Raw genomic sequence first — 27,881 nt, forward strand, 5'->3', positions numbered from 1 at the left:
GAGCCTTTACAACACTCAGCAGTTGCAACTGCTGCCAGATCAGGCATGGAATTAAAGTTTTCCGCAGTACTGTATTCATTCTACTTAACCAGAGAATGGTTGTGGTGACATTAAACTGTGCTAGATTACTTAAGAACAGTGTGGAACCGAGGCCTGAAGTACCTCTAACCACCATGCCCTGCCTTTGTGGCATACACATAAAGAAAGGTCAAGTCACAGATTTTGTAATCCAACCAGATTCATCTTCCCTCAAAATGCCCTGACCTATGGTCACCATTCCTTCCGAAATAAGGAGCTGTAGGACATGTATCTGACTCAAGTAGCTGACCACATGTTTTAAATGAGGAGTAATATACCATTTTCTCCATGGTTTCCTCATTTAAATGTTTAAATAAATAATAACTCAAACACCACCTACAGTAGATGCCAACATGTTGTCATAGAAAACTGCCATATAGAATGTAAATCTTGAGTCACATTCAGAAAAAAAATAAAAAGCTCAACATGCTAGTGCCCCCACCCCCATCTCCAACCAGAGAGTGTCAGCAAACAGTGCCAGAAGTGTGAATACGAATGAAGAAAACCAACATTGCTTGACAGGAAGATAAACAGAGTCCTAATTTATTTCTACCAGAATTTCTATAAAGTAAAAACAAACACATTTTCTATGCTACCTCCTTTTTATTTTATTCTCTCTCCCCTACCTCTTTATTATGTACTCTTCCACAGACACATTTAAAGTGCATCTCCACACTGTTTTTTCCCTAGAATCTTTTTAATAATCAAATTATCATTTAAGTATAACCTGTTTCTCTTCTTTTATCATTTCTTTTCTCTTCAAAGTTTTAATTTTATGTGCATTTCATAATTTTCCTTCCTCACCAGCCACAAAAGCACACACACACAAGCTCTCATATTCAGTTTTATTTCCTCACACAGCTAGCATCACCACTTTGCTTAACTTCTCTCTCTCTCTGTGGTCCACTTTACGCAAATTACCCTCTTTCCCTGATGACCTTCTTTACTATCCACTCAAATATTGTGTAGGGTCTTCTTTTCCCTCTACTTTCTGCCACTTCCTAGTTCCTCCTTTCTGAAATGTTGAGCACTGTGGCACGGAATCATTTAAGCATGGGAGTAGTCCCATTGTGTTTTAAATTAAGCACATATTTAAGCTGCTTGTTGGATCAGGACCAGAGCTGCTCAGCACGTTGCAGAACCGAGTCCTTCATTCTAGAATCTAAATAAGGGTTTTTTACCTAATTCTATTGAATGCCTATCTAAAACTATTCATTAAGTGACAATGCACTCACTGAAAAAACAAATTAGAAACAGGACATCACCAGAACACACTCATTGGCTGTTCTTACCTTGAGGACAAGACATTATTTCCAGATTAACTTTTGTTGTTATTGTCCTCCCTACCCTGTCAGCCCTTAAATAGGTATCACATAACTAGAGTGAACTTCACACTACTCAGTCTATTCTCCCAGTGTCATAAGACCTACCTTGGAATGCTTCACTACCCATCTTGCAGTTCCAGCTTTATTCTTGGTCCTTCTGTCATTTAACAAACTATGAAAAATCTGCAAGTAATCAGTGATTTCAGAAGAAATGAGAACGTGCAGTTACTTCTCATTCTTAAATAATATCCATGTCTAATGAACAGGTTTTCATTTTTCACCTCTCACATGGGAGGTACAAAAGCTGTAATGCTTTAACACTTCAAAAAGTTAATTGAAAACCATACAACCCATTTTATCATCACACCATAAACTTTAATAGCAGTGTTTTCCATTATAATACACATGTTTAAGTAGCTGTGCATGAACACCATAAACTGTCACTAATTATTTCAGAGAAAGTACCTCTAAAGTTACAGAACTACAAAGAGTGCTGACACACCCAAGATTTTGACAGAAGGTGAACTTCAAAGGTAAGAAAAATCAATTGGTTTGGGTCTCTTTTTTGCTTCTTTCTGGTGTATAAAAAAGACAAACGGAAAAGTATTTTTAATGAGGTTTTTTCCTACGACTTTTTTTAACCTTAGAAATATCCGTAATATAAATGTTTGCCTTCTCTGTTTTTGCTGGAGGTCTCGCTGGAGGACCAGAAAATGAGGTGGGAGCTTGCTCGGCCCTCCATTGGGTCCTGATTCAGGAAAATACTTAGGCACATAATTAACTCAATCCAGCACAAGCTTGAAGTTAAACACATGATTATATGTGCTTCCTGTTGCCAGCTCTCACAATTTTACTGAGAGTCTCATAATATCTGGTGTTTTACTTAAATCCCCAGCTCCTGGAGTTACGGGATAACATGAGAATCTCACCTTAAGTCTGTTTGGTTTTTTTTGTAAATAAAGGTCTAGCCCTTGGCGTTGTGAAGAAAGGCTTGAAATACGAACACTAAATGTTTAAAAAGCAGAAGGCAAATAAAAAGACCCAAAATGTATTATTTTTTAAATCTCATTATTTTTAGGGGCCTGACTCATGATTTTTGAATGCTTGGGGTTTGTACCTCTGGGATACTTTCCTGAAATGGGACCTTGTCTTGAAAAATAAATAGGAATGACAATTTACAGCAGTCAGCAACATCAATCACTAGACTTAAGGCTGTGCACTTGGACTTTCAGAAAACCTCTGACAAGGTTCCTCAGCAAAGGCTCATAAGCAAACTAAGCAGTCATGGGATAACAAGGAAGGTCCTCCCATGGACCAGTAACTGGTTAAAAGATAGGAAACAAAGGACAGAAATAATGGTCAGTTTTCACAGTGGAGAGAGGTAAATAGTGCCCCCCCCTGCACCCCGCCCAGGACCTAGGACCAGTGCCGTTCAACATCTTCATAAATAATCTGAAAAAAAGGACACATAGTAAGGTGGAAAGTTTGCAGATGATACTAAATTACTCAAGATAGCTGGGTTCAAAGCTGGCTGTGAAGAGTTACAAAGAGATCTCACTAAACTGGGTGACTGGGCAAGAAAATGCCAGGTGAAATTCAATGTTGATAAATGCAAAGTAATGCATATTGGAAAACATAATCCCAACTATACATACAAAATGATAGGTTCTAAATTAGCTGTAACCACTCAAGAAAGATACCTTGGAGTCATCGTGGCTAGTTCTCTGAAAACATTTGCTCAATGTGCAGCAGCAGTCAAATAAGCAAACAGAATGTTAGGAACCATTAGGAAAGGGATAGATAATAAGACAGAAAATATCATAATGCCACTATATAAATCCATTGTACACCCACACTTTGAACCCTGTGTGCAGTTCTGGTCACTTCATCTCAAAAAAAAGATGTATTAAAATTCGGAAAAGCACAGAAAAGTGCAACACAAATGATTAGGGGAATGGAACAGCTTCCATATGAGGAGAGATTATAAAGACTGGGACTGTTCATCTTGGAAAAGAGATGACTGAGGGGAAATATGATAGAGATTTATAAAATCACCAATGGGGAGGAGAAACTGAATAGGGAAGTTTTATTTATCCCTTTACATAACACATGAGCTAGGAGCCATTAAATGAAATTAATATGCAGCAGGTTTAAAACAAACATAAGGAAGTACTTCTTCACACAACACAGTCAACTGGTGGAACTCATTGCCAGGGGATGTTGTAAAGTCCAAAAGTATAACTGGATTCAAAAGAGAATTAGACAATTTATGGAGGTTAGTTCCATCAACAGCTATTAGCCATGATGGCTAGGGGTGTAATCCCATGCTCTGGGTGTCCCTAAACATCTGACTGCCAGAAGCTGGACTGGATGACAGAGGGTGGATCACTTGATGAAATGAAAAATAAGATGTGATTCTTACTAGAGTCATAGGCTGAAAAGCTCAGATGTAAATAAAAAACTAAGATGTTCTCAAAGATTCATGTCATGATTCTAGTTCAGACCCATTACAGAGGAAGAAGAAAGTCATAAAGTCTGAATCCAAACTTCTCCACAGTTTACAAGCAGGCGGGAATACTTAGCAAACATGACAGAAGAACTTACAGCAAACTAGTGAAAAACAGACTCATTTCAAACCCAATCCTGAAATACTTAGGTATATGCTTAAGTAGTCCCACTGAAATTCACATGCTTAAAGTTAAGCACACATATAAGTGTTTGCAGGTACAGAGCTTTAATGTTTAAGCCAGGGCTCGTTTAACATTTCTCTCTTTATGGAAGATTTTCTTGAAGGCAAGGGAAAATGTAATTTGTTTGCACTGACATTGAGAAAAATACCACTGGGGATCAAGCTGAACTAAATTGATATAGTTTTCCACCACAAATGATATACCATTGCAGTCAGTACTGAAGTCTGTTTACCATAGTTTAAACTTAAGTCTCTACAAAGCATTCAAACAGAACAAGTTTGCAGAGAAAGACGCAGTTATTAGGAGTTCACAGGTAGAATACATCATTCACCGAGGGCATATTTGTCGGCAGAAAAGTTGCAAAACACAATAAAACCCTCTAAAAGGTAAATATCTATAAATTTCACACTTGATTACCCAGTAGCTGTAACTGCTGACAACTTACTGTGGTTTACATCAGTTCCCAAGGGTCTCAAGCCACTGCTGATTGAACAGATTACAGTGATCTACTGTTAGTATAAGCCCCTAGGTAGTCATTATGATACGGTTAAAAAAAAAAAAAAACCTGTAAAACTGTAATTCCACTGAACCCTTTATCTCTTCAAACCTGTCTTCTGACTTTTACCATAGCCGTTTCTGCACTGCTGACAATGGCTATTTGTTAAAAAACTGCAGTGGAAAAAAACATCAGGATACATATGAAGAGAAGAATGAGTAACTGAATACAGCAAATATGGTGGGGTGTAGTGACCCAATCCTTGGAGTGGCATGGAAGGAGTTAACCCTTCTGCTGGCTGCTGTTATTTGTAACCAGTGTAAAAGACAGATGTCATATGACCACAGCAAGAAACAAAAAGCAGGCCTGTCACTCAGTTTGGGGAGGCTAGGGGATGAGAAAGATCTGATTTAGGGCTCTCCATAGGTCTGAACCGGGACCAGGAGAGATGCCCAGAGGGAACTGGGGGCAAGAGCCCAGGAAAGGGCTATTGGGAGACTTAGGAGAGAAACAGGAGGATCAGGACTTTCCAGAGTCTCCCAGCAAGGTTCTAAAGAAATTACAGGCATGAGAGAGCAAGTGTGTGCGCACAAAAGAACTAGTTCCTGAAGCCTTGACACAAGGGTAATTGGGAAGGAAGCCTGGGGAAGGGAGCAAATGGACTTCTTGACACAAGGGAAATTAAGATTTAAGAAGAACTAAAACGACCTGGGATACCCTGCTCTAATGTTAAGTGCTGAGTACCTTTATATTACGTTCCAATAAACAGCCCTAAGAAAGGGGAACCTACACTGCGACATATGGAGTGGGCACATTTTGTGGTACCAATAGAGAGGAAATTAAGATGCTGACATTCAGACAGAGTCAGGGTAAGCCAACCATCACACACAACCTGAAGTGAGTCTGAGAGAAACTTCAAAATAAATTGTGTTATATACAAGCAACTAATAGGTTAACACTTGTCCTGCTGAAATCAACAACAAAACTCCCATTGATTTCAATGGGTGCAGGAGCAGGACCCAAGCTAATGCAGTCACAAGAATCAGACAATTTAATTACAGTTCTCTTTTCTTTTTGTGTGGCGAGTACAACAGTCTCATTATATGGATGCAAAACATACATGACCAAATTCTCCAGCTATTCCTGTTTGAAACTAGGTAATTCACACAAGACTTATATAATATTAATTATACTCCTTTGATTAAGAAAATCAAAACAGATGTGGAAAAAAAGGTCAAAATATAACATTTCATGGTTGGGCAAAACTGCAGCAGTTAAAATGAATAACTTACCCTGAATTAACTTCCTTTTCCAAACACTTCAGGTTTTAGTCCAGGGAGTCTCTTAGATAATGGCAATCCCTGAGAAACAATTTCATTTGGGAAAATAAGAAACCCAGGGTTAAGCAATCTACTTTACAAAGGCCATGGCAAAAGAGATGATTGGCTTTGCCAAACATTAAGCACTATTACAAAAAACAGTCAGACTAGAAACCTGATGGATAACACCAAATCCTAATTAGCACTCAGTAAAAATAGAACAATTAGGCATTTAACCTATTGTTAGCTCCCCTCTTGAAAATGTCTGCAATATTAAGCTTTTATCCTTTTTCCTCCTATCTATTTTCCTTATTTTAATATCTGAATTTCAAGTTTTATGTTGACTATTGTTGAAGGGGTTTCTCCATCCTTAGTATTCAAAAAAAGTTTCCAAATTTCTTTATATCAGTCAATAGTTTGAAGGGAGTCACTCCCCTTCCGCCACCTTGCTATGGTAATTCTAGAAGAACTAGGAGATGAGTGATCAGTTCTTTGGGCTTTTGTAAGACACAGAGTTTTCAGGACAATCTAGTAAAAATACTAGGACAGAAATTTGGACTTAACATGAGATAATGAAAGAGTTTAACTGACATTATCAACTGATATGAAAGAAGAGGAAGAGTAGGAGAGCATCAATCCCAGTATGTGATCAAGACCACAAAGTTGAAGAAAGTGACTGGTAGCAAGCCTCCTCAATACAACATTAGGGATTTACACAGACCAATTTAGAATTGCGTGTTGTGTATATACCAAGTATTTTTATTTAAATTGTAGAACAAGCTTTATAAGATTTCTGTTTAAAAGAATGATCTTCATAAATAAAATTTAAAAAAGAAGAAAAATAGGTAATTCACATTTTTTGTTATATTTGAATAATAAACCCTGATTAAAAAAAACAGTCAACCCAATGCTAAATTGAGTCAACCAGACAATCCACTTTATGGACTATTTATTGAAAAGGCATCAACCTTTGTCTGAGAAAGAAAACTATTTACCTGGTTGAAAAATTCACACTCACGACTTTGAGAAAGGTGTGGGTTGATGCTACACAATTAGCACTCATATTTTCTTATATTTCTACACTGCACATTCACAATATCGGATTTTCCTTATAAACATGACTTATTCCCCTCAGAGAAGAAATGCATTGTTGAATGGACTTATACAAGTGTCTTTAAATAATGTGTGGTACATCACTTTTGAATGAAAATCTGATATTTTCATGCTCTCTTGTGACCACCAGCTAAAAGGTGAAAGCAAACCTGGAGAATGAATTTCAGTGCGGTTGAGTGTCATGCATGACATCACGAGGGCAATCTGGGGCAGATAAACCCAGAAACAGAATACAGAAAATCACACAAAAACAAGATCTCCATGTGCCCTATAAACACCAAGCACACAAAGACTCTACATTAGTCTCCAGTGAAAGTTCCCTTGGTGACTTTGGAATGATGAGCACCCAAAGAACCGAGGCAAGCAGCAAAAAAAGCCAGCAGATGGTTCTAAATGAGAATAAAGACAGGTGACTAACTAGTCTGAGAGGTATAAAAATAAAGTTGGAGCACTGCCGTGGTGTTATCATTTTTTGTAGAGCCACCTGGAGGTGTTGCAGGCTTATCTCTGAATGCCAAAAATGAGTAGTGCCCATCTGGCTAACCCTAATAAATTTCCTTCCTTCATTACGAGACTATAAAAGAATAGAATTCCCTTAGCTCTACTCAAATGCTTTCAGCAGATCTATTTGTTTAAAATATTTATATGGGTCAGGCAGGGCTTCACAACAATTTCCTTTAAGTACAATAATGCCATAAGTTCACATTTGGAAGCACATACCATATCAGTAGCAATAATAATTAGTAACTGTAGGAAGCATCAACATTTAATTTTTTAAACACAGAACTTTGGATTTATATTTCCAGAACGATCTTAGGAGGATATGGTTAGCCAGTTCAAAGGACTAATGGTAATTCTCTGCACTACTACATAGGATGCACAGCTGAGGAAATCTGCCACATTCATGGAGGAGGATAGACCATGTACAAACCAAGAGAAGAATGAGCCCATAAGAATGTGTTGTTACTCAGTTCTCTATACTCCCTACCTCCTATAAATCTTAGTTTAAATTGTACAATCAATTTTTCTATGCATTTCTCCCAAGCAGTTTTCACTTGTGCAACTGACACTAACATAGAAGATGGCCATAAACGTCACTGATCTTAATGAATCACGGGTGTTGCTTTTCCACAAAGATAAATGTATTTTTCAACAAATTTTTCTTGTGTGTTGGACACACATAGATTTTTCACTGACTTTAAGCTTGTACTTATGCCTTCTCTTTCCGTTATATTTATGACCATGCAAGGATGTTTCTAATCATAATTACTGCTGGAGTTCCTCTAGGTCTTCCTGAGAGTACCCCAGCAAAGTAAATCCTTACAATATGTAGTCTTGTTCTACAAAGGTGTTTGTTTATTAGAGCTCCCTTTCCCAATATCAGCCATACATCTGCTTTCTGGGTAAAATGTTAAGTTTAGGGCCTTCTCCTGCTTAAATCAATGTCAAAACTCCCATTGACTTCAGTCACGTTAATATTAAGAGTACGCCCTTGCTCCCTAACTCAGATATATCATTTTGGCACTAGATGATGTGAAGTTACCAGGGGCGGACAAGTCCCATTAATTAAATCACACATCAACCAAACATTCTATCTACAAGAGCAGTTCACAAATGGATTTTTGTGGGGTGGTTGGTTTTGTTTGTTTTTTCACCCAAAATGGCTTTCATTTTCATCAAAAGTTTTCTACAATTGTTTGGATTTTCATTAAAAAACCTCAAACCTGAAAATGGTGTTGTTTTTTTTTTTAGCCAAAAAGTGAAAAAAGAGGTGGGCCGAGGAGGGGTAGGAGGGTTGGCTGGGCAACTCCACAGTGATGACTTTTCCACCTAGGACAAATTACTTTTCTGAAAGAGATTACACTGGAGGAGTAACCTATGCTTAAACTGCACTGAATTTGTCCCATTAACTAATTAAGGTAACAATCATCATAATAATAGATATTTCAGTTATTCGGTGATTTTCATCTGTTAATCCCAAAACACTTTATAAAGGAAAGTATGTATCATTGGGGGAAATTTTCAAAGGCACAAAGGGCACTTAGATGCATGACTCCTATCCCAATGGAAATTGGGTGCCTAACTTCCATTTGTGGCTTTGAAAATCTCCTCTGTTATCTCCATCCCACAGCTGGAAAAACCAAAGCATGGCGAGGTGAAAAAGTTTGCCAAGGTAACACATTAGGTAATGACAGAGACCAGAATAGAACACAGCACGCTTGACTCCTACTGTCCTGTCCTGTCCATTTGGCCACATCGCCTCAAGGTAGTGTCAAGGTAATTCTTATTGCTCACTTCAGCAGCTACTAGAACCCCAGTGAATTAAACAATTAAATTAAACAATATATTGCTGTTTTGTTTTATCCTCATCTAACATCGAAACACTGGCCTGTAGGCACGCACTCAAGTTCTCCCTTACTTCTCTACCCCATGCTTAACAGAAACAGAATTTTCATTTTTTAAAAGTTCATAATTTGAACTAAAACATAAAAGCAAGTGAGAAATTAATTATTTGCCTTCCCTGCCCACCTCCTAAAAACACATGCAAAACTAGAACCGATATAAGCTAATCAGAATTCAGAGAAAGAAGAAACCAACTAGGTCACCTAATCTATCCTTCATGCTAATCCTAAATTGTTCCCTAAAGTAGGGGTTCTCAACCTTTTTCTTTCTGAGGGCCCCCCCAAACATGCTATAAAAATTCCATGGCCCACCTGTGCAGCAACAACTGTTTTTCAGTAAATTAAAAGCTAGGGCCAGCGTTAGGGGGTAGCAAGCAGGACGCCATGACGTAGGGGGGCCACATGAAGCTAAGTTACCCGAGCTTTAGCGTCAGCCCCGGGCAGCAGATCTCAGGATTCGGCTTTCTGCCCTGGGCCCCAGTGAATCTAATGCTGGCCCTGCTCTCTGGTTTATTTTGACTGACCCCCAGAAACCTACTCGCAGCCTCCGGGGGGGCTCAGACCTTGATTGAGAACTGCTGCCCTCTAAAGCATGTGAAAATATTTTTGTGTTATCACATGACCCCCAAAATCACTGCAAATTGATAGACATTCACATATCATAGTGGTTAGTGTGCATATCTTTTTATTTTGAAAGATAATGTCTTTCTCAGAAATAACATATGCTCCATGCTATATGGCAGTTAAGATTTTTTTAAACTTGTCTCCTTAATTCAAACTGAACTACTCATCTTCCAAATGTGGTGTTATGTTTCTCATGATAATCTAAATAAGAAACAGAAAAAAAATTACAGCACTACTCAGGATCAATGTAAGCTGCTCTCTGGTGAATGCACACACAATTCAATGGGCATTTTGTATTAGAGGACTCCCTTTTTACCCTTAGGCAAGAACATCACAGGATAAATTATATTTAACTATCAGTATTTCTGTTTATAGTATGTATGTTGTTGCTTTGCTCTTGGATAAGGTTAATAAAACAGGGAACCATTTCAGCATCTGAGACTTGTCTCTTGGTTTGGAGTTGTTGTTTTTTTGAGAGGTCAGATATAACTTCAGTATGGAAAATTCCTAACTATTAATAAGTGGTCAGGAATAAAATCACATTATTTAGCTGCCCCCTCTTTTAGCATAAAATAGCTCCTTGTGTCAGTGAAATACTGCCACATGTGACTTAATAGTGTCCCTGGTTAATTTTTAATCAGCAAACAATACAAAAAATAGATGTAGACATACACTAACCTAAATTTAAAGTAAGCACAGCCGTTGGATATTTCTAGCTATGTTGTAATATCATAGGAATATAAATATGTTCCATTTAGAGTTGCCAGCCATTATTCCACCTACACAGATGGTAATTTTCACCTTTAATTGGGCCACCAGAAAAGAAACTTACCAGCAAACCAAAAGCTTGCCCCTAATTAAATCACATGTATAAGGGCCACATCCAAAGTCCACTGCAGTCAATTAAAAGACTCCTATTATCTCAATTAAACTTTTAAAACACCATTGAATTTATCATCTATCCAATTTTTATTCACATTTGGATTTTTTCACATTTGGATTTTCATTAATGGTGACAAAGGTTAAGAATCAAGACATCATTTAGTTTCAGAACCTTAAAAATAGGGGAGATTCAGTTCTCACTGCGGTATTTCTGTGGGTTTGTCAGTTCTTGACATGGCTACCTGGTTACTTAGACAATGTCTACACTACCACAGAATCGACGCTGCTGTAATCGATGCACCAGGTGTCGATTTAGCGGGTCTTGTGAAGACCCACTAAATCGACAGCAGAGCATTCTCCAGTTGACTCCAATACTCCATCGGGAACAAGAGGAATCACAGAATCAGAGAATATCAGGGTTGGAAGGGATCTCAGAAGGACATCTAGTCCAACCCCCTGCTCAAAGCAGGACCAGTCACCAACTAAATCATTCTAGCCAGGGCTTTGTCAAGCCTGACCTTAAAAACCTCTAAGGAAGGAGATTCCACCACCTCCCTAGGTAACCCATTCCAGTGCTTCACCACCCTCCTAGTGAAAAAGTTTTTCTTAATATCCAACCTAAACCCCCCACACTGCAACTTGAGACCATTACTCCTTGTTCTGTCATCTGGAGTAAGGTAAGTTGAAGGGAGAGCGTCTCCCATTGACCCAGCACGGTGTAGACACTGCAGTAAATCAACCTAAGCTACGTCGATTCCAGGTACATTATTCACAAAACTGGAGTAGCGCAGCTTAGGTCGACTTACCATGGTACTGTAGACGTAGCCTTAGGGTCTGAACCAATGCCTATTCAAGTCAACACAAAGGTTCCCATTGACTTGAATGGGAACTGTATTGAAACTCTAGTTAAATCTCTGTTTAGGCATTCAGCACCACCAGTATCTGTTACCAACCAGCAGACAACAGTGTCAAAGCCTAATGAGCATTGCATAGGAAATTCATACCAAAACACTGTTGTCTTTTAAATGAAAAAAGAGACTTAGCTATGTGAGCACAGCAATTGTCAACTTGTGACAGGAATGAGGTTGTTTTTGTCTAAAACCTTGTATCCCATCTACACTAGGCCATGATATAAATCGAAAAGAGGTGTTTAAATACACTTCCAACAAAACTTTATAAAACAGTTTGGCTGACCAGTGTGCATCTCCCCACACTCCAGGAAAATATCAAAAACGTTGAGGGGAAAAGAATGCCTTCTCTGTTGTATTGTCTCCTCTCTCCTCAAGATATAAGGATAGCTGTCAACTGGAACTCCAGAAAGGGGTGGAGGTGGAGGTGGGGCAAGGGTAAAAAACAGAGGAGATGCTTCTTTCATCTGAGAACCCAGAGCACCAAGGGAAAAACTCAGGAGGAGAAAATACTGCTACATCCTGTATTATGTCACTCTTGGTCTCCTCTTCAGCAGCTACTCAGAAGAACAGAAGCCAATGGCTATGCAGCTGCAGTAAGGACAAAGCTGCCAGACAGACAGGCACTAGCAGAGAAGCAGCTGTTCCTAAAGGTTCCTGTCTCCATGAAGGAGGCAAGTGCTTTCATCAGAGATTCTTGAGATCCACAATGACAAAAAGTGAAGTGACTTCCAAGCTCTTCTTCCCCCAATCCTCATCTCATGGCAAAGAGAATAGTGGTAAATTCTGAAAGAACCTTGCCTATTTTCCTCCTGCTTAGCCCTCGTCACAGGTCCGATGCTCTGGAACTGCTCTGTATGAAGCCAGACAGGACTCTGGGGTAGCGTGACTCCCCTCATGGCATGCTGTCCAGGGCAAGAAGCCTTTTCGGCTATGGCCTTCCTAGATCTGACCTCAGAGCACTCAGCACCCCTGTTCTCACCATGCACTTCCTGCAGCGGGTCCACCTGGATGAGACCCTTAGGGAAACTGGAAGGGCCCTGCACCCCAACTTCGCAGTTAGCAGTGACTCAGCCAGCGTGTAAACCAGAAGGTTTATTAGTGGACAGGAACACAGTGTAGAACAGAGCTTGTCAGAACAGAAAGCAGGACCATTCACCAAAGACCATCTTGGGGGGACCTAGGGCCTGGTGCCCCCTCTTACTCCCCAACAGGAGACTGACCTGCTTCCAGCGGCCCGACCTCCAACATGCCCATTGCCTCTCTTCCAGTCTTTGTCTTGCATTCTGGGCAATGAGTCACCTGGTCGCATCCACCTCCTAGTTCTCAGGTTACGAAGGGCACCGTCCATTGCTTATATGCAGGCAGCTTGAGCAGCCTCACCTGCCCCTGGGGGTCTCAGCAAAAGTCACACACCCTTATTCCCACCACCTGGCATTGGTGTAATATACCAGGAAACTGACGTACACGCAGTATTCATGCAAAACAGTAAGACTCACATACACACAACACAAGGGGGAAAACACCTTCATCACACCCTCTCCTGTGAGTGTTTCTGCATGCAGAGGTGATCCAGCCCAACATTAAGGCCTTCTTTAATACAAGAAGGCTTTAGGGTTTTAGCATAATTCCCCATTTTTGATAGTATGCCTCTTTTCTGTTGACTCAGTGAATTAAAACTAATGCAACACTCGGTATGTCTTCTCCCATCAACACGCGAGTAATTCAGGCATTTGTCTTCCATTTCTTCTAATGGGAGATATAAGCATAAAGAGCTCTTTATTCCACAAGGAGAAAAATCAAACCTGATGACTTCACAAATAGTGTATATACACAGTATGCTGAAGCAAAGTGGATCTATTTAAAGAGTCTCTATTGTAATTCATATTCCATCCCAAACTGCTAACCAGGCAGAGAAAATACCATTACAAGGGCAAATGTATTAATCCAAAGTGCAGTAATCAGTGGTATATCGTAGGAGATAAGCACGGCAGGTCTTCCAACTGAGAGTTCACTCCACTCCCTTCCACCAGTATCAGAAATTGGAAGCATATAAAGATTCACAAGCAGTAAAATGGCTCTGTCAAAAAGGCTCAAATAATCACAATATCTATTTCGATAAAGTCAGTCTCATGGCAATATAAAACTTCACGAGGCAAAATAAAAACAAAATGAGATTCCACTGCTGAATGTTTCCAGTTTGTTTTCTTTTATTTCAGTCTTTTTAGTAAACTTATTTTATCATATTTCTTAACTATTCAGTTCATATTTCATTAGAACCTGCAATTTACAACAGGTTGGCCAGTGCTTTTACCTCCACAGAGCCCCATTGACACTCTGAACCAGTTAAGGGGTCTTCCTGTATGTTGTAAACTGCAGGCTCGGGGCCATAATATTAACTTGTTAAAAATACTTCAGAAAATATATCTTTATGCATTGTGTAAGCAATTTCCCATGAGCCAAAATACAACAATTTCCCATATAATATTCCCCAGTTTTAAACTCTGATGGGGAAAAAATGGTTACCAAAGATAGAGTAGCAGTGTTATAAATATTCTGTTTGGATTATTGAAATATTTGTCATGTTTGCATTAAAGAAACTGCAGAATTACACTTCTGGCCTACGTAGGGAGGATAAAAACTATAAGAAGATATATGATTTTCTTCAAACCAGAGAGTTCCCAAGTGGAAGTCATAACATGGTGCTAGAATTACGCTGTTGAGAAAAGGTCCTGTGACATTGCATTCCATATGATTTTATGAAAATATGCTGATGACTGTGAATATAATGTAACTGTAATATGCTTCATGCAAAAGGTCTCTTGTAAGGTGTCATTACAAATCTTATAATCTACTGTGTGGTCATCTTATTTATATGAATGAATCATTCTTGTATCTGAAACTAGAAATATGAAATATAACTCTGAGGTCCTATTGTAATTATGCAAAGTGTGGGCCATTAATGGTGGTTTGGAATCTTGATGGCTCCCATTAACCAGGACAATTGACTGTAGACGGCTCTGTTTACTTGCAAGCCTTCCTGTGAGTCAGGCCAGGAAGAATGAAGGCTTGGGGGTCTCACAGGACATGTGACCATGTCACCTGGTACTGGAATCCATCTTTAACCTGGTGCTTTCCCATTTAAAAGTGTGGGAACCCAGAGACACAAAAGATTCCCGCCTTGTGCCAAAGCTATAAAAGGGGGTAGAACAGAACAAAGGGGGCTGCAGTCATGAGAAATCCCCTGGAGCTCCCTTAGTTGGAACAAGGATTGTACTAGGGGAAAGGATTGGGCCCAGACTAGAAAGGAGTCTAGTCTGTGAAAGAAGCTTATTGGAACATCTCTGGGGTGAGATTTCATCTGTAATCAGTTTCTTAAAGTATTAGGTTTAAACTTGCATGTTATCTTGCTTGGTAACTCACTTTGTTCTGTCAGTTATTACTTGGAACCACTTAAATCCTACTTTTTGTATTTAAGAAAATCATGTTTGCTTATAAATTAACCCAGAGTAATTAATTCCTTGGGGAACAAACAGTTGTGCATCTCTCTCTATTGCTGTTATAGAGGGCAGACAGTTTATGAGTTTATCCTATATAAGCTTTATACAGAGTAAAATGGATTTATTTGGGGTTTGGATCCTATTGGGAACTGGGTATCTGGGTGCTAGAGACAGGAGCACTTCTTAAGCTGTTTTCAGTTAAATCTGCAGCTTTTGGGGGAAGTGTTTGCAGCAGGCTAGCGTGTCTGGCTCAACAAGACAGGGTACTGAAGTCCCAAGCTGGCAAGGAAAATAGGCTCAGAGGTAGTCTCAGCACATCAGGTGGCGGTCCCAAAGGGGTCTCTGTGACCCAACCCATCAGAGGTCCATCAGGCATTTTATAAAATTATTCAAAGTAAAGTTCCATCTACACTATTAATCACAGGCCAAGATATAATATGGATTGGTCTTACCTGTATCAATGGGACCAAATCTTGTTCTAATTACATGAAGCAACTGTACTTTGGTTCTATAACAGGTCAAGGCTAGAGCATAGTGTGGTCTCATTCATTCATGCAAGCTCAAACTGTGATAGCATAGTCATGACAATATTGTTTTTAAACATGTCTGAACACTATCAAACTGAACATGTTAAAGGGGCCTTACATCTCCTTAGTTTTCTCAAAGCAGGGCCAACCCAATGATGTGTGAGGTCCCAACCAAAGCAGAGAAAGATTATAAGAAATCGGGCCATAAGTCGTTTGTCCTTCTAGTCCTGCTGTTAAAGAGTGTAGAAAAGTCTGAATTAATTGCAGTACAAATAATAATAATACAAATACAAATAATTCCTCTACCTTTGTACCTGTTATTGAAGAAGATAATACATCTTAGCCCATGAGTTCCAAGGCTCCCAAAATAGATGCTTGCCTTATTTGTCCTTAATGTTAGTCCCACATCAAACCCTATAGGGCTTGATAACACTGATGTGCTTCCTCCAGGAACAGCACAGAGAATGAAACATCCTAGAAGAACTTTTGCTTGAAAGGCTTCCAGGAAACAGCACACTTTAATCATCTCAGAGAACTCTTCTGTGGCCCCAGATGCCAGAAAATAATATTTACTTCCAATGCCAGTATTAGTGAAAAATATGAGAGGAACTCAACATATTTATCTTTACAAAAAAGCTACTGTACTTGGAGACATTTTCTTGAAAAAAACAAAAAGAACACATTTCCAGCCAAGATAAATGTCCCTTGCTGGCTGACAAAAGATACAGTAGGCCAAGAAAAGCAAGAAAATAACATCAAAGAATCCACGCTTTATTATTAATGAAGTGCACTTAGTGTCATTATGCCTTGGGCTCCCTATGATACAAGTACAATCAATAAACATTGCATTTCTTTATGTATTAGGACAATCTGAGCTAAAGAGTAAGATTTGCCTCTTGCTTTTTCTTTATAACCATTTGGGGAACTGCAGTCTGTGACATGTTTAAGAATCAACTTCCACACACAGCCTGCAGGTTCAATCACCAGGGATTTTGAAATGAGAAGTGAGAACAATAAGACGACCAGGGTCAAATGAACAGAGGAGATAATAAGGAAAAAAAAGTAAATCACTTTAATAAGGAGAAGTCAGACCTTGTAAGACTTTAAACAGTATTCATTTAAAATCAATAAAAAATACTACACAGGGAGTCTAGAAAAAGAGATCAGAATAAGTACGTTTCCCTAACCTTAGTGCAAGTCTCAGTTCAACCAATGGATTTTTCCATTATTTATAGCTTGGATATTATAGTAATTGACTGAAAAAAAAAATGCATGAATAAAATGTCTATACCACAGTGAAAGAGAGTTTAGATTTCACCGGCCTTCCTGAAAAAAGAACTGGATGGTGAAGGAAGAGAATAAACTATACTGCAAATATGAACAGCAAAAACATATAGAAATTCCCACCCAATCTTTCTTCACCAAGCAGCATCCTTCTCCCTGTTCATAATCCATTTCCTCCGTGATACCAAAGCTAATGTGTCAATGTAAGAAACAGGTAGCTTTTCATATTTAAAATAACTTTCGTATAGATTAGATATTTGAGCATTTCCTGATCACCTCCTATTTTGAGATCTGTATGTTGTATCTGTCCAGTGTAGATCATGACTCCACAAGGAAGGGACTCAGTCTTCTTTTATGTTTTTAATGACTCAGTGCTCTCTGACAGCCATTAATGAATTAAAATAAAAGTGAACGAATGCCAACATTTCTAGAAAGATATGCTTTACAATGAAAGTAAAAGAAAAAGCAATAAGCTATAAAGTATGGCGCTTAGAAACTTTAGTGATGGAAGCACTATAAATACCCTTCCAGACCCAACAAATGAAAAAAAAAAGATCAAAATTAAATACAAATTTTTTATTGTAAACATGGATTAAATTTTACAAAAAAATCTTGAATTGGTTATTTTCACTCTGCATCTGATTTTGTATGTTCTAAAAAACACAAACGCATCACAAGGCAGCATCTCCAAATGAGAGAAAAGGAAAATAAGTGTGCAAATCACTTGCATAAAATTGTAAGTTGTAGGTAAGAAAAATTCTAAGAAGCAAGGGGAAACAAACCGAGTATAATGCCAAACACTGATGTCAGGATAGATCTTGGAAGCATACTAGATCCCTTACGGTGAGATCTATTATACTGGGGAATATTCTTCTCAAGGGAAGGGAAGGTTATTTATGACTGGACAAAACACTAAAAAGTATAATATAGAAAACAGTTCTGAAATGATGCAGTGACAGACTAGAACACCTAAGAACCTTGTCCATTTCTGATTTCTATGATTAAGTTTGTCAACAAGTTTTCATTATGCCAAATGACCATCCAATGAAAATACCCTCACTTCCTGCAGGGTTTCTGTCCACAAAAAATATCTGAAACAATACCAGTATTAAGGTTAGTGGTATCTTTCAGGTTTGGTATAACTACTACAAAGTGAGCATTCTTAAGGATTACAAATATGATAATATATATCTTCTGATGTCCTGAATTCCAGTCTAATCCTTTTACCACAAAACCATCTATAGCACTTTTCATTCAAGGATTGCAAAGCACTTGACAGACATCAAGATCCAGTTAACTTCCTGCAGAAATGCCTGTGCCATGGGAAACCCTATTTTGGTGCAAGGTTTTAAGGGCCCAATCTTCACCACATATTCATTTAAAAGAGACAGTGAAGGTGGTTTCATGGTAGGGGTATGAGGCAGGGCCAGGCCATGGAAGCTAGGAGTTCAAGCCCCTGCTCACAGCTTCCGATAGACAAATGCCAGCATTTTGAAAGGGATATAAAGCCTCATGCTTTAGGCTGTAATCCAATGTTTGAAGATTAGGTTTTAGGGAGGAGATTTTGAAATAGCTGGTTTCATGGGAGGAGATTCTCCCACGTTTGACTACTTTGGGATTTCTCGCATCTTCTTCTGAAGCTGGCCACTGTTGAAGCCAGTAAATAGAACAAGATGGACCACAAGTCTGACCCAGCACATTACAGAACAATAAAAAGAGCAACTCTTAACAGTTGTTCATTTAAATGTCTTGATGGGTGACTTATTCTTTAGAGCTAGCATCTGACTAATTTTGTGTGTATTTTTGATTTGTCTGCTTTGAACATCATTCAAAGTTCAACATTACATACCAAAATAACACATACTATAATAACTTTTGAATTTAACAGCTTGCTAAACTATCTAGCTATTTAACAGATCTTCCCCTAAATGATCCAGGGTATCTCTGATCTCTGTTGATGGCACAGTCCTACAAAGCTGTTGTTTTCTTTCTCTTTTTCAATCCTTTTTGTATTCCCAAAAGCTTGAAATTTAATCAATACATTTTCTTGTTAAACCCAAACGAGGCAAGCAAGAAGTGTATTGATGCATGATCAGAATCCTGCAATAGGATTCATACAGAAATAGAACTTCTCCCTATGGGACCAGAGAGATGGAAGAGTTTTCTCTTGTTATTTCTTCTAATGTCAAAAGTTTAGGGTGGGATTTTCAGAAGTGCCTATGTGATTTAGGATCAAAACTACTTCTGACATTCAAAAGTGCTTGTGCTCCTAAGTCACTTAAGTGCTTCTGAAAGCCACCACCCCACTGTTCAGTTCTGTTTCTGTAGGCAATTACATGAATATAAAGAAATTACTAATTTTAGAAACAGAATTATTCAGAATTCCCATTTGTTATGAGGAAATAATCCTACCCAGTGTGGGCAACAGAAAAACACTTTTTTAATTATAATCAACTATGATAATATTGGCTGAGAGCCAAATTCTGCCTTGATTTGCATTCCTAATTTTCAATGGGTGGTATAGAATCCAAACAAGGGCAGAACCTAACTCTGTGTGGCACTGTCTATCATTGCTATCAAGGAGCAAAAGTGATTAAGACGAAGGAGAATCAGAGCAGCAGCAGGAAGGAAAAGAGGTTATCCAGTTTTTAGAAGTTGAAAAATGGTAATTAAAAAAGATGATAATATCATGACAATCAATTATCACTCCAACCCCAAAAGAAAAATAACCAACATGAACAACAATAGAACAGGAAAGCACATGCTCTCTCAAAGCACTGAGTGCCATGTCATAAAGCTGAAATGATATACCAAAAAGAATAATTTAGGCAGCATATGACAAAGCTACAAATATGCCCCGGAGAATGTAACAGCTGCTCCATTTCACACAGTTCTGCAGTCTCTGCAGGTATTTTGTTCAAATTCATTTTTCTCCTACTACAGATTTAGAATATTATCAAGTACACCAGATGCTTATGTTATTACATCATTCTCAAATTGCTCATTTATCTTAAGATATAAGGCAAAAAGAGGGCCAGCCAGGTTTCCTTCTTCCAAACCTGAACACAAGCAGCAAAGACTGCTGTCTAAATAATATATAACAATAAAACCCGACCAAGGTATCAACCAACAACATTCAGAAAATGTTGCCTAGGTTTGTTTATGCTAAGATTTTACGCACACCACTAAATTCTCCCTCATATTTGCACAGCAACATGTAAGTAAGCAAAAGCACAGTTTACACAAACACACAAGTGGACCAGTCCCGGTCCCATTTAAATCTGTGATCTGAGTAAGATAATTATCAGGGCCCACATGCTGAAGACAAGCAGCACTTATTTTTGTGCAATACATGGCTTCCAAGAAAAGCAAAAGCAAAACAAATCTATAAAATTAATCACTCTATCCAACAATACCATCAACTTAAAAAAGAAAACTTGTCTGAATCTTGTTCCTACTGCTTGATTCAAGCAATCTACAATTACTATAACCAAAATAAAAGGGAGGAAATCGCCTTTTTTAGTTCACTTTTGCAGTTGACTGCACTTTGTGTATCACTTTCTTCTGATTTGTCTTTTGTTTGTTTTACATATACGTGTGGCTTTCATACTGACACAGGAGAATGAAAAACGTTTTAAAAATAGGGCATGTGGTTGTAAAACCACAAAAATTATCTGTTGGACTCAGGAGCATGGGTAGTACCTGAATTTTTTTTAAATAATTTATTTAATGACTAGATTAGATTTCAAACTGACAGCATTCCTGTAAACAAGGTTTGCTTTAATATATTTTGCCTTCTTCCTCATAATTCTTTCATATTTTGGAGATCAATAAGAGAGCAATAGAACCTCTAGTTCAATGGTGCCCAAACTTTTCCTGTCACACCCCCTCTTACCCATAATGGAATCTGTCCACACCCTCCCTGCCTTTACTGCACAGTTGGCTCAGCAGAGGAGCTTGGGCTGAAAGCAGAGCTGGAGGAAGAACTGGGGCTAGAGGCGGAGCTGGCCTGGGGGTGGAGAAGGAATGAGAGAGGAGCTGGAGGAAAGGGAGCAGAGGGTGGAGTGGAGCTGCAGCTGGGGCTGAGCTAGGGCTGGAGCCGGGCTAGGTGATATTCCCTCCTTCCATCCCGTGGGGGCTGACTTGGGTCCTGCCGTGTGTCCCCCACAACATTCCTCTGTACCCCCCTAGGGGGGCACACCCCACAGCTTAGTGACCAATGCTCTAGTTCCAATGACTGAAAGGAAACTAAATTGAGAACGAGTCATCACTGCACTAGTCTGTAAATCTACTTTTACTTATCTAACCTTTTCCAAGCCTTCCAAACTAGATTTTACTGGCTAAATGAAGATTGCAGGTTTTTTTAAGATCTCTTAAATATATGAATGAAGAAACAAAAAGTGTGGTTGTCTCAGAATTTTAGGAAGAATGTTATAAAGAATCTGCAAATAAAAATGGAAAATTCCATTTTAATATGTGTTTAGCATACCTGTTGCCCAGACCAAGAGAAGTATACAGCACAAAAACAATAAAAACCCTTCATTTCTTCTGTTCGTATTCCCTTAATTCACACAGCCAGCCTACAATGCTTCATTCTGTGACCTATAGCTACCAAGGAAACCCCAAGGAGTATGGTGCTGGCCATGAAAGTTCAGTTAATTGCATTTCTGTAGAACAATTTAAAGTTTCTTAGAACAATTTTAATTTTGTTTTTAACATAGAAGAATGTTTGAGAAGGTGCTATATGTAATTAAACAAAAGTGAAATGTATTTTAAATTGCTTGTATGCTTTTCACAAGACCCAAAGGATAGCCAAAAGAAAACAACTTGTGTGTGTGCAGTGTATAAATATAGACAGAGAGAGGTTATTCTACAGTCAATATTGGTTATTTATCTGTATTATTTACACACAAAGCATTATTTTATAAACACACTATAAACTGGGTCAGAAATGTAGCTGATAGAATTAAGAAAACTCAAGCACAGGTGCAGGTTAAATATCAGTTTAATCAGTGAAAATGGTGCACCACAAACACACCTTTTCTGAAGACAAACTAATTCACTATTTAAATAGCATGTAATAGATAGACCGTAATGTTAGAAACACTGCTATACCAAATAATACATATTGGTGATATTATATTAAAAAAAATCAATCATAGATACTGGTGTGATATAAACGACATGCGCTAGTCGTGACAAAACTACCAGCAGAGCTGGAAGTTGGAGCCATTCTATTTGAAGGTCCGGAAAAATCTGGATGCTTACAGTGCAGACGAGAGAAAAGTGGAGGCTGATGGTGCGGCTGTGGTGAAGGAGCAATAACCCACAGAGCAGAGGAGGGTAAATCTAGGACTTATTAAATAAACAAGGAGAACCTAGTAACTGAATTATAACCTCATAATTCACAGTTAACTGTTTATTCCATGACCAATACACTTTAGAGGAGCCGTGTGTGCGCAGACAACAGGTAACATGTACCCTTTGTCAGAGCCAATTCCAACAAAGCTGGGACCTCTTGCAAAATCTTGGGCCCACAACTTCAAGACTAAATGCAGATGACCTCTCTCCACCTATTAAACTCCCATGTAAACTCAGTCTCAGGAGAGGGTGTATGTCCTTGCAGAAAGAATAAGGAAAATGGTGGATGGAAGTTTCCTGTTAAACAGAAAGAGACAGAGGAAAACCTTTGCTACACTTCCCAGGGACATTTTTCCCAAGAGTCCTTGTGCTATCACCCTGCCTCAACGCTCTCAAACAGCACAAAGCAAATCATACTCAACACCACGTGACACCAGACCACAAGCAGGAGTCATCACATCATCATAATTTAATAGATTTATGGAGGCTAAAGCCAGAAGGGATCATCCAATCATCTAATCTGACCTTCTGCACATCACAGGCCATTACATTTCACCCAACTATCCCCATATTAAGCCCAAAGAATGCATAGATTTCAAGGCCTGAAGGGACCATTGTGATCATGTAGTCTGACCTCCTGTACCACACAGGTCATAGAACTTTCCCAAAATAATTCCTAGAACATACCTTTTAGAAAAACATCCCATCGTGATTTAAAAACTGTTTGTGACAGAGAATCCACCAGGACCCATGGTAAATTTCCCAATGGTTAATTATTCTCACTGCCAAAAATTTACACCTTATTCTCAGTCTGAAGTTGTCTAGTTTCAACTTCCAGCCATTGGATCATGTTATATCTTTCTCTGCTAGACTGAAGAGCCCATTATTAATTATTTGTTCCCTATGTAGATACTTATAGATTGTAATTAAGTTATTCCCTTACATTTTCTTAGTTAAGCTAAATAGATTGAGCTCTTTGGCATAAAGGCGTGTTTTCTAACCCTTTAATATTCTTGTGGTTTTTCTCTGAATCCTCTCCAATTTATCAATACCCTTGAATTGTGGGGACCAGAACTGGACACAGTATTCCAGCAGGGGTCACACCATGCCAAATATAGCAGTAAAATAACCTCTCTACTCCTATTCAAGAATTCCCTGGTTTATCCATCCCAGGATGTGTAACTTTAGTTAGACAAAAGCATTTCAGTCCTCATGAAACTTAACTGTGTGCGATAAACGGAGAACAGGAGAAACCAAGGTGCTAGCAATGCCCAAAGGGCCCTGCAATAATAGCGCATTGATTAGGCGAGATATGACTAAATATGCCCATAATCCACGGTGTTTCCACAATGTGGAGCCTTCCTGTGACTGTAGGTTTGGCAACGTTGTCTGAATCAGCCATAGGCCTTTATGATTGAAATTATCTGAACTTTGGAAGCAGTTCAAAGAAGTAAAAGTAGTATTGGACTGATATTAGTTATTGACTCCTGGATCATCCTGCCCCTCTCCTACCATGCAACCTTTCAACTGCCCAACCTCTCCCTCTGGCATTGCCTTCTCAACTTTCACTTCAATAATCCCTTCCTCTCCCCAATTTCAACCCAAAGAGCCCCTTAACAGTTTGTAATACAAAGAACTAACCTGACTTCTGGCTGCCAATACTCTGTCCATGTGGTTTGAATGTTACACTCTTTCCGCTGTCCTTCTTATGGGTTTGTCTTTCAAGGACTCGAGTCTGCAACCATTTAAGAACAAAAGAAATTTTATGCATGACAGCAGTCCTATTAAATTCAACAGGGTTACTTATTTGCATAAAGTTACTCTGGTGTGCAAGTGTTTGCAACATTGGAGCCTTAGGACAGTGGTTCTCCACCAGAGGCATACAGACCCCTGGGGGTACGCAGAGGTCTTCCAGGGGATACATCAATTCATCTAGATATTTGCCTAGTTTTACAACAGGATACATAAAAAGCACTAGTGAAGTCAGTACAGACTAAAATTTCACACAGACAATGACTTGTTTATACTGCTCTATATACTATGCACTGAAATGTGAGTACAATATTTATATTTCAATTGATTTATTTTATAATTATATGGTAAAAATGAAAAAGTAAGCAATTTTTCAGTAATAGGGTACTGTGACACTTTTCAGAGTAACAGCTGTGTTAGTCTGTATTCGCAAAAAGAAAAGGAGTACCTGTGGCACCTTAGAGACTAACCAATTTATTTGAGCACTTCATCCAATGAAGTGAGCTGTAGCTCACAAAAGCGTATGCTCAAATAAATTGGTTAGTCTCTAAGGTGCCACAAGTACTCCTTTTCTTTTTGTGACACTTTTGTATTTTTATGTTTGATTTTGTAATCAAGTAGTTTTTAAGTGGGGTGAAACTTGGGGGGTACACAAGGCAAATCTGATTCCTGAAAGAGGTACAGTAATCTGAAAAGGCTGAGCCACTGCCTTAGGACATGTGTTTAACTTTAACAATTCTAAAAGTCTAATTAGGTTCAACTTTCCAAATGCAGGATACCGTGTTTTGGTTAAGAAGTACCCTTCAAATATGTGACAGAGAAGTCTATCACAAGCCATTTAAAGACACTGATTCTGTATGGAGAACCAAAGAGACACTCTTGTTGAGGTCAGTGGCAAAGGTGTTGGAACAATTTCTACAGTGGAGGTGCTGAGAGCCATGGATCCAAACTGTAAACCCTGTATATGATGGAAACCACTTCAAGCCAGGGGGTGCGATAGCACCCCAGCACTCCTAGTTTCAGGACCTAGGTTCAGTGGAGTGCCCGGCGGGCACAGGGGTCAACCTGCATGGTTCTCAATACACGATTGTGATCTAAGTGAGGAAACTTTCAAATAATTATGAGTAAGGATTCAGTCCTGCAAACATTTACACATATGTATAAAAGTTTTCAAGATTTCCCCAGTCCTGCAAACAGGTTTGCAATCAGATCCTTGCTGAACCAAATTTAAAGCTGGTTTAATTTTTCAGGAAAATTTCCTCACTATTGACAAGGCCTGTGGGCTTGACTGTGGTCTCCCGCCAGTACAAATCAAGAGTAGTTTCACAGAAGTTACAGGAGAATAAATCTGATGCGCATTAGTAAATAAGCAAGAAAAGCACAAAAATAGGGTGTTTTAGGAGCTTCAAAGATGTGCAGGGGAAAGTTTCTCTTTTCAATATTTTGTTTGCAGGATTAATAATGTGCATGGGACAGAGTGCTCTGATTTCTAATGACCTAGCAAACACCGTGTAACATTTCCTTACGAGAAACAGGAAGTGAACATCTACAATGAAAATTGTAGAGCTGATTGAAAAATTGAAAAAATTTTGTGGGATACTTTGAAAGCTTCCATTTTGCAGGGACCAGTTTTCCATGAAACTTTGAGACTTTCTAAATACATATTTTTAGCAAAAATCTTGTTGGCTAAACTTAACTTTTAGCAATGAAAATGTTAGGCAGCACCTTGAAACACAATTTTGATAGAAGTTATGATTTATAAAATGGATAAAAACATTGTGTTGCCTGAAAAAAATAACAAAGAGGTGACCAGTTTTTCCTGAGCAGGTCCACACGGGGACAATACATTCACTATTCATCAGAACACTTTTCACTTAACACAAGTATCGGAGGGTTAGCCGCGTTAGTCTGTATCCACAAAAACAACACAGCTTCTACCCGCTTTCACCTTCTGGGAGGCAGGGAGCAGAGTTAAGGGTCTTTGTTCTGAGGACTTCACTGTACAACCTGGGCCCGATACTCTCTGTGTCCTTAAATACATCAAACAGCAACACAGTAATAATTCATAACGAGGGGGTGGGGGGAAGGTTGGGGGATGTCTCAGGCCCAGAACAGCCCCTCGGGGGAGGCTGTGAACGTCCATCCCCGTGGTCGGGAGGCTGCACGCTAGAGGCAGCGCTGCACACAGGGGAACCACGCGGCGGCAGCGACCCTAGGAAGCGCCTCTGGCCTGCAGCGTCTGGCCCCCCCCCGCGCCCCGCCGGGGACCGTGTCCCCAGGTGGGACCCCGCTGGGACCCTCCCAGCCGCCACTCACCGTCCCCCTCAGCTCTCTCGCCCCGCGGGCTCGCCGCTGTAGCTGCCCGAGCCCCGCCTGACACGCCGCGAGCGGAGGCCGCCGGCTGAGACCGAGGCGCAGGGTGCCGACCGGCAGAGCTGGAGCCGAGCAGGGGGCGGCCCCGGTTCCCGCCCCGCCCCGGGGTCCCCGCGCCCCAGCCCGGGGCTGAGGCGGCCGCACTGAGCTCAGGCTCCTGCGCGGGCGGGAGGGAGAAGGGGCCTTCGAGCGAGGACCCGCCTGCGCCAGCAACATGGCGGCGTCCAACCGGACCCAGGTGCTGCGGCTGTACCGGGCCCTGCTGCGGGCGAGCCAGCGCTTCACCGCCTACGGTTACAGGTGGGGCACGGCCAGGGGAGACACGTGCCCGGGAACCTGCTGAGGGGTGGGGGAGGCTGGGGTCCCCCCAGGTCCCTGCGCTTTGGAGGGGCGGGAGGGGGGCCCAGGTTCTGTCCCCCACCCCCCGGCTCTGTGTTCTCTGGCGCGGGGCGCAGCTCAAGTTCCAGGCCCCTTTGAGGGGGGGCCCGGCTACAGGCCCGTTCCCCCTTCTTCCCCCCCCCCCCCATGCGTTCTCCTGGGATGGAGGTACAGGCCAGGTTCTCTTCCTCGGGCCTCCTGCATGAGGGTGGGAGAGACAAACCAGTTTCTCCTGTAGGCCCACTTAACGTCCCTGGGTGTGGGGACCACAACCGGGTTCCGAACTCAACAGCTCTTCCTCCAGGGGGAGCCTCAGCCTGGCACTGGGTGGGAGCCGAGCCCAGGTTCTCTAACGCCCAACTGAGCCCCCTGTATTCCACAGGGGAAGGGCACCCAGATTGGGTTCCATCCTTTGAGCCATTTTTTTCTGCCCCAAGTGCTGGACGTGTGGCTGTCTCTTCCCCCGATTGTATGGGGTTTATGGGACGGCGGCATGCCAGACCCTGGCCTTACACCAAGAGGATATGTCTAGGTTACTAGGGAACAATTGGCTAGCTCTGTGCCTGATATTACTTCTAGCTACCTAGTCCACTTGCTGATTGCAATGATGATAGAAAGTTAATTGGAGGAGTTCCTTTATTTTAGATAAGACTTTCAGTTCTGGTCCTTCTTACTTTCATGTACCACCCTCACGTTAACCATTTTAAAGCGTAGAAATTATGATAAGATGTGCACTTATATTGGATTCTTGCTAGTTTTCACGTAGAGATGCAGTCTTTCCCTTTCTTCAGTGAAATGTCTTGGTTTTGATTAGTCTATCTCTAAATACAGTAAAATGGGAAATATTGTCTAAAAACAATTTTTGCTAT

At 40.1% G+C, this 27,881-nt stretch overlaps 2 protein-coding genes across 17 annotated transcripts in view; one reads left to right on the top strand and one right to left on the bottom strand.

The window, feature by feature from the left end:
• The window catches only part of FARS2 (phenylalanyl-tRNA synthetase 2, mitochondrial), a 361,394-nt gene extending 334,115 nt beyond the window's left edge, over window positions 1–27,279 (bottom strand). The window contains exons 1-3 of one of the 8 annotated variants that reach the window (XM_077810682.1): window positions 27,236–27,279; window positions 26,210–26,291; window positions 24,151–24,244 (exon numbers count right to left, since the gene is read on the bottom strand). In XM_077810682.1, the coding sequence (XP_077666808.1) occupies window positions 24,151–24,180 (30 nt within the window). In that variant the 5' untranslated portion in view covers window positions 24,181–24,244; window positions 26,210–26,291; window positions 27,236–27,279. The other 7 variants (XM_077810683.1, XR_013345204.1, XR_013345203.1 and 4 more) reach the window with 7 other exon arrangements.
• Window positions 26,725–27,881, top strand: part of LYRM4 (LYR motif containing 4) — a 144,814-nt gene continuing 143,657 nt past the window's right edge. For 4 of the 9 annotated variants that reach the window (XR_013345205.1, XM_077810693.1, XM_077810692.1 and 1 more), the window contains exon 1: window positions 26,725–26,934. Coding sequence is in view for 4 of the 9 variants with exons in the window: in XM_077810693.1 (XP_077666819.1) it covers window positions 26,849–26,934 (86 nt within the window). In the remaining 5 variants the exon portion in view is untranslated. The remainder of the gene's footprint in view (window positions 26,935–27,881) is intronic. The other 5 variants (XR_013345208.1, XR_013345209.1, XR_013345206.1 and 2 more) reach the window with 3 other exon arrangements.

This window comes from Eretmochelys imbricata, chromosome 2 (assembly GCF_965152235.1).
Source record: "Eretmochelys imbricata isolate rEreImb1 chromosome 2, rEreImb1.hap1, whole genome shotgun sequence".
Taxonomy (NCBI): Eukaryota; Metazoa; Chordata; order Testudines; family Cheloniidae; genus Eretmochelys; species Eretmochelys imbricata.